The sequence below is a fragment of the Crocodylus porosus genome, unplaced genomic scaffold, assembly GCF_001723895.1.
Source record: "Crocodylus porosus isolate Cpor-Errol unplaced genomic scaffold, CroPor_comp1, whole genome shotgun sequence".
In the NCBI taxonomy this organism is placed as follows: Eukaryota; Metazoa; Chordata; order Crocodylia; family Crocodylidae; genus Crocodylus; species Crocodylus porosus.
Window position 1 is genome coordinate 5413939 of NW_017728920.1, and position 5530 is coordinate 5419468.

A 5530-nucleotide genomic window follows, 5' to 3' on the forward strand; every position below is an offset into this window, starting at 1 on the left:
GGAATCAGTACAGTACTCTGTGGCCAGCTTTCCGTATAATGACCTATGCACAGTTTCATTTATTTGTTGAAATCTTTGTGTGGGGATATATGTGCCACATTCCAATGCATGTGCCACCTTCCAGTGTTCCTCCACTTCCAACAAAAAACCCTTTAAAAAAAATAAACCACCCCAAAAACGTTAGTCAACAACAGTTTGCATTCTGTCACTAGGCCGCTGACGGATGTTAATTTTAAAGGCACAGTGAAACCCTATCCCCAGTCCCAACAACTGTGCCATGCATGGCTGGATGCACTATTTTGGGGGACAGTTATCAGATACCAATCATATACTACTTGCCAGTGCAGGGAGAGCCTGGGATCATGATCTATTGTGATCATGATCGCAGAATCCCCCCCCTGCTTGGCAAATTGTCAGGCATCCAGCTTTCAATCAGCTGACTATCTGCTGCTTGTCAGCAGGTTAAGGGCCTTACCAGGATATTGGCTCATGGTTGGCCGGGACCACGCCAGACCTAGTTGGAGACCCTGGTGCAATCCTAGCATTGCTGCCTGTTCAAAGCCTGATGGAAACCAGCCTAAAAATGGAAACTGTACAAAAAAACGTGTAATATTTGTTTTTGGCTGGCTTCCCTTTTTGTGGCACCATTAATTCCCTGAACATATGGCCAAGTTACTACTTAAAACATGATTAACAGATTAAGTGTAACATTTTTCTGGGGGTTTAAATAGATGACCGCCCTCAGCTTCTGGAGGTTTTCGGGAAGTCCTTTTATTAGCAGAACTGCAAAGCCTCCAATATTACCATACAGTTTCAAAGAGGTATACAGCAGGTATGACTCATTGGCCAGATTAGATATAGTTTGCCTCAAACAAGTTTAGCTTCTCATTGTAAAGGTATTTTACTGTTTGTTTCTTTATTTTTTTTAAAGGGATACGTGACAATGACATTAAAATGCTCAATAGAAATGCACAACATTGGCTATGCTTGGCGAGGACTAAAAGAACAGCTTGGTGAAGAAATAGATAATAAAGTATTCAGAATGCGTTTTCTCAAGGGAAAGACGGTAAAATGGATTGCCTTTTTTGGTGCATGGGATTTCTAATTTTTTGGTTGGTGTAAATGGACAATTTAAATGCATTTTCTTTAATTCCACTGAAGCTTGATAATGGCTTTGGCTTTAAAATAAGAGCCTCAAAGTTGGTAAAAGATGTTTATGTTTCCAATGGAACTCAATGACAAAGAAGGTAGTTTTCTGTTTATTACAATTCTCTATCATGTTACATCTAGATTTAAATCAATTCTGTCCCATTGTTGTCCATTCTTGTTTGCTAGGTATTCAGTATTCATCAGTATAGTCTTGTATTCTTGATATAACTATGCTGCCATTTGTATCAAAAACATTGAGAGAGAAATTGCAGAAGACTAGAATCCCCAATTAATAAGCATTTTGTCAGCACCAAGCATTTACTTCTGCAAATCTGAAATTGTTACATGTCCCTCAGTATATTAAAAAGGGAAGGGTACAAGTGGAACAGGCATACAGCAGCTGCTAACTCCTGGCTGCTGTATTACATTTAGGTTCACCTGGAATTAATAAATAATGTTTCAAACGTCTATTCTGTGAAGTTTAATTTTACAAAAATCTCTTTCTGAATGCCAGTAGAAGAGTAAATGATTCTCTTCTTGCATTTAGGGTGTGTGCTTTGATGTCCCTGTAGCTGAATTGAGTCATATACAGGTATGTTTGAATTGCTAGGGGGCCTTTAACATGTTTCTAATACTCTTAGGCTGCATATTGTAGCTGGCAATTGAGAGATTGTATGGTTGATAGTAAAAGGCTTTTTCACTTAAAAACTTCTGTGCAGAAGGACCCCTGCCCATTCATTGCGGAGTACAGTATTGCGTCTATCCCTCTCTAAATGCGTTTCTTTGGTCCTAACTCTTGCTTGTCCATCTGTTGCCCTTACCATAAACATCATCCTTTTTGTTTGTTTGTTTGTTTTTGTTTTTGTTTAACAAAATCGTGTATTAGTTTTTGTGGAGGCCTTGGCCTTCCAACTGCCACCAACTCATCTGACTGAGAGTAGTAATAGTATCTGACTCCCCATTTCTGCTGCTTGTGATTTATGTTTGTATTTTGTCAAGCTTTTGAATTTTAAGGGTTTGCAAAATAAGGTACGGCTTTCTCATAAAAGGGGTCTGATTAAGTAATTTGTTGAGTGGGGTTTATTTTGAAATGTCTTTTCAAAGGGGTTTTCAACTTTGGGGAAGGGACGGGGGAGAATGAGTTTTTGTAGACTACAGCTTACATAGTCAGATGAACATTCTACCCTGCCTTGCCATGTGGCTAACAACCCATCTGAGAAAAAGTATTCTTGCAGTTTTTCACAAGATTTGTAAGGTTCTGTGCAAACAGATATGTGATTTGAGGCAGGTACATCCTCTGTTTTGTTTGAATGAACACAAGAAACTCCTTTTTTTTTTTTTTTCAGGAAAAATGGCAAGATTCAAGGCGCTGGCAGCTGGCTATAGCCACCGAATTACCTGAGCTAGAAGAAACACCACGTGAGGCAGGCCAAGGGTTCTCCAATTTCAAGAATGGGAGACAAGGCAATAACTTCTACAGAAATGATAGATTTAAAATCAGAGGTCAGAAGCGAAGTTTTAATAAAGCATTTTGATCACCAGCTTGATTCACGTTTTAATGCAGATATGTAACTGAATGAAAGTAAAATTTATTGAACATTCCTGTTTGTTTTTAATACTTACCAACTTAATCCTGCTAGCCATAATCCTAATACAATCACATTGTTTTCAGAAGTATTCTAATATAGTTTCTATGTGCTAAATTAATAGATTTTTTTCTCTGGTAGTGTGAGACTATCTTAGTTGGCAGTGCAGCTGTAATATAGTGCTTAGACAAAAATCATTATCAGTGGTGCTACAGGAATCAGTATTATTGAGGGCACTGAGTCAGAGTCCTGATCTGAGAGCAAAAAAGTTAGTTGTCCAGTGTGTCTAATGCATGTAAATTGTAGGCAGCCTAATCCAAAGGATGACATAGAGGACTGGAAATCAGGAACTCAGAGTTCTCTTTCTAACTTGGACATAGTTTTCCTATATTATCTTGAACTTCAGTTTCCTTATCTGCCTTTTGCAAATCATTGTGAGGTCATGTGATGTTTGGCCCACTAGCAGGGACCAAACATCACATATGGTTCCCTTTCTACCCCTGCTAATGCTCCATGTATCCAGATGCTTGCCTTACTCTAAACTCCCTGGCTGTAGGCTCCTTTATATCATGCCTTTTAGGTACCCTCAATTACAGGCTTCCCCAGCCAGAGGCACAACAGCACAAGTCAGCACTCAGGCCAGCAGAAATGATGTCATAAACTGGTAGGATGGTAGCTATATGTATGTGTGTTTAGAGTTAGTCATCAAAATCTGCAAGATAAAAACCCAGTTAAACCCCATCAAATAAAATTAAATGTTATTTCTAGTTTAACATAGGCTTGCAAAAGATGAAAATCCACCAAAGTTATAAGCAAGCAGCTAAATGCCTACAAAAGCAAATGCCTCAGAAAAATATTAGGTCAAACAGATTTTTTCACAAATAATGAGATTCACAAGTTGAACAATTCACCAGCTCCATCATTACTCAAAAAGGGACATATTTAGGATGAAGCCAAAGTATTTGCTGAGGCTGACAAAAATAATCTGTGTTGAGTATATTTCAGGGAGGCAGAATGTAGGATGCTTAGAGAATATCCTGAGAGCCCAGAACAGACAAGGCTGTTAGCACTTTGTGACCTATGTCTATGTGTTTGAGGTATTTTGACCTACCTCATTATTCCAGCTATGGAGAGAAAATTACTCTGTAGTGGTATAGAGGTAACCATGTTGCTTTACAAATTGGGCTATAATTGTCCCAAGGAGCATGTAGAAGTGCAGATCCATGCTGTCATTTGCAAATAATATTTTATCACAAAGATAACGGACACGTTCCAATGTTAGGGCTATCTGTAGAAGTGCAGATGTCTTTAGTAGCCTGATCTCATAAAAAATATCCCTCTCTATCTCTCTAATGCTACCTCAGTGTGAGTAAACAGCTACCTGGCCCCATGGAGCCACCCTAATAAATGCATGGAAGCTCCTAAAGTGTACATAAAGCAGACAGATTTATTGCATGCAAATATGCAGACAGGCGTATTGATTGATATGCGGGATTCTGCTTAGAGTTGTGAAAGATGCAATGTATGGACAGGCCATCATAAAGCCAGAAACTTACAAACAGCCCTTAGTCCTTTTCTTCTGTGTGCAAGGCATCCCATGTACACCACTGATGGTTGCCAGTTGACAGTGTGTCTTGGAAGCGGCTCAAACGACCTTACAAATATCTACCTCTGCCTTGCAGCCTTGTGTCTGGGGGCACTGAGTAGGGTGTGTACGTGGATGCACATGCACCCCCTGACTGTGGCAGCGCACCACGTACAAAAAGGTGTCACTGACACTGCTGGCGGCATCTGTGGGTGGTTACCAACACCCCCACCCCCCCCTACTGCAGACAGCGCCAGTGGCATCTGCGGGAGCTCCCCTGCTTACTGTCACCGCCATGCTCCTGCTGCCACTAGTGCTGCCATGCCCTATCAGCTGCTGGGGGCACGTGTCATGCTTGTGTGGGATGGGCTGAGACCCTGAAAATGTGTTAAGAACCTACCAACAGGACCTTTTGCATTTTACTATTAAAGGATGGCCACAGCCATCTGCTCTGTTTTACCCAAGATCTGCCCTGTCTGCTGTTCTTTCATCTGTCTCTCAGGGGTTTGGGCTCTTTTCTTGATGATGGATTCCATGAGGAACTTGCCCTCCTGCTAGCTAACACAAACCCAGACATAGTGGGGCTCACTGACACTTGGTAGGATTCAATGCATGATTGGGTGGTAAACATCAAGGGCCAAAGGCTGTACAGGCGGGATAAACTGGGGAGGAAAGATTGGGGTGTGGCACTCTACGTCAAAGAGCATCCTCAACAAATAGCACTGGGTCAGAGGAGGAGCAGATTGAAGTGCTCTGGGTCAGAATACAAGGGGGTCAGGGGGAAAGGGACTTAACTACAGACCACCCAACTAGGGGGAAGAGCTGGACTGGGAATTCTCAGGTCAGCTCTCAGAGGCAGTTAAGTCAAAGGATGCGGTCATCATGGGTGATGTAAACTATTCGGACACTTGCTGGGAAGAGCAGTCAGCCAGACTGCTTATGTAGGTTCCTAGACGTGTTACAAGACCTCCATCTAACCCAGGAGGTGTACAGTCCCACCAGGGGAAATGCCTTGTTAGACCTGGTCCTGGCCACAAGCAACGACCTGGTGACGGGACTGCGGGTGCTTAACCACCTGGGCGATAGCGATAATCGCCTATCGGAATTCACCGTCCAGCGCAGGGTGGCAAAGGTCTGCAGCAAGACGGCAGCCTTGAACTTCAGGAAGGTGGATTTCAATGAGAGAAGGAGATTAGTTGGGGAGGCACTG

General features: G+C 42.0%; 1 protein-coding gene across 1 annotated transcript in view; it reads left to right on the top strand.

Moving 5' to 3' along the window:
* DDX21 (DExD-box helicase 21) overlaps nt 1–2750 on the top strand; it is a 69664-nt gene extending 66914 nt beyond the window's left edge. Inside the window, exons 13-15 of the mRNA XM_019538510.1 lie at nt 932–1066; nt 1697–1741; nt 2496–2750. Of these exons, the coding sequence (XP_019394055.1) occupies nt 932–1066; nt 1697–1741; nt 2496–2684 (369 nt within the window). The 3' untranslated portion in view covers nt 2685–2750. The remainder of the gene's footprint in view (nt 1–931; nt 1067–1696; nt 1742–2495) is intronic.
* Nucleotides 2751–5530: the final 2780 nt, after the last annotated feature.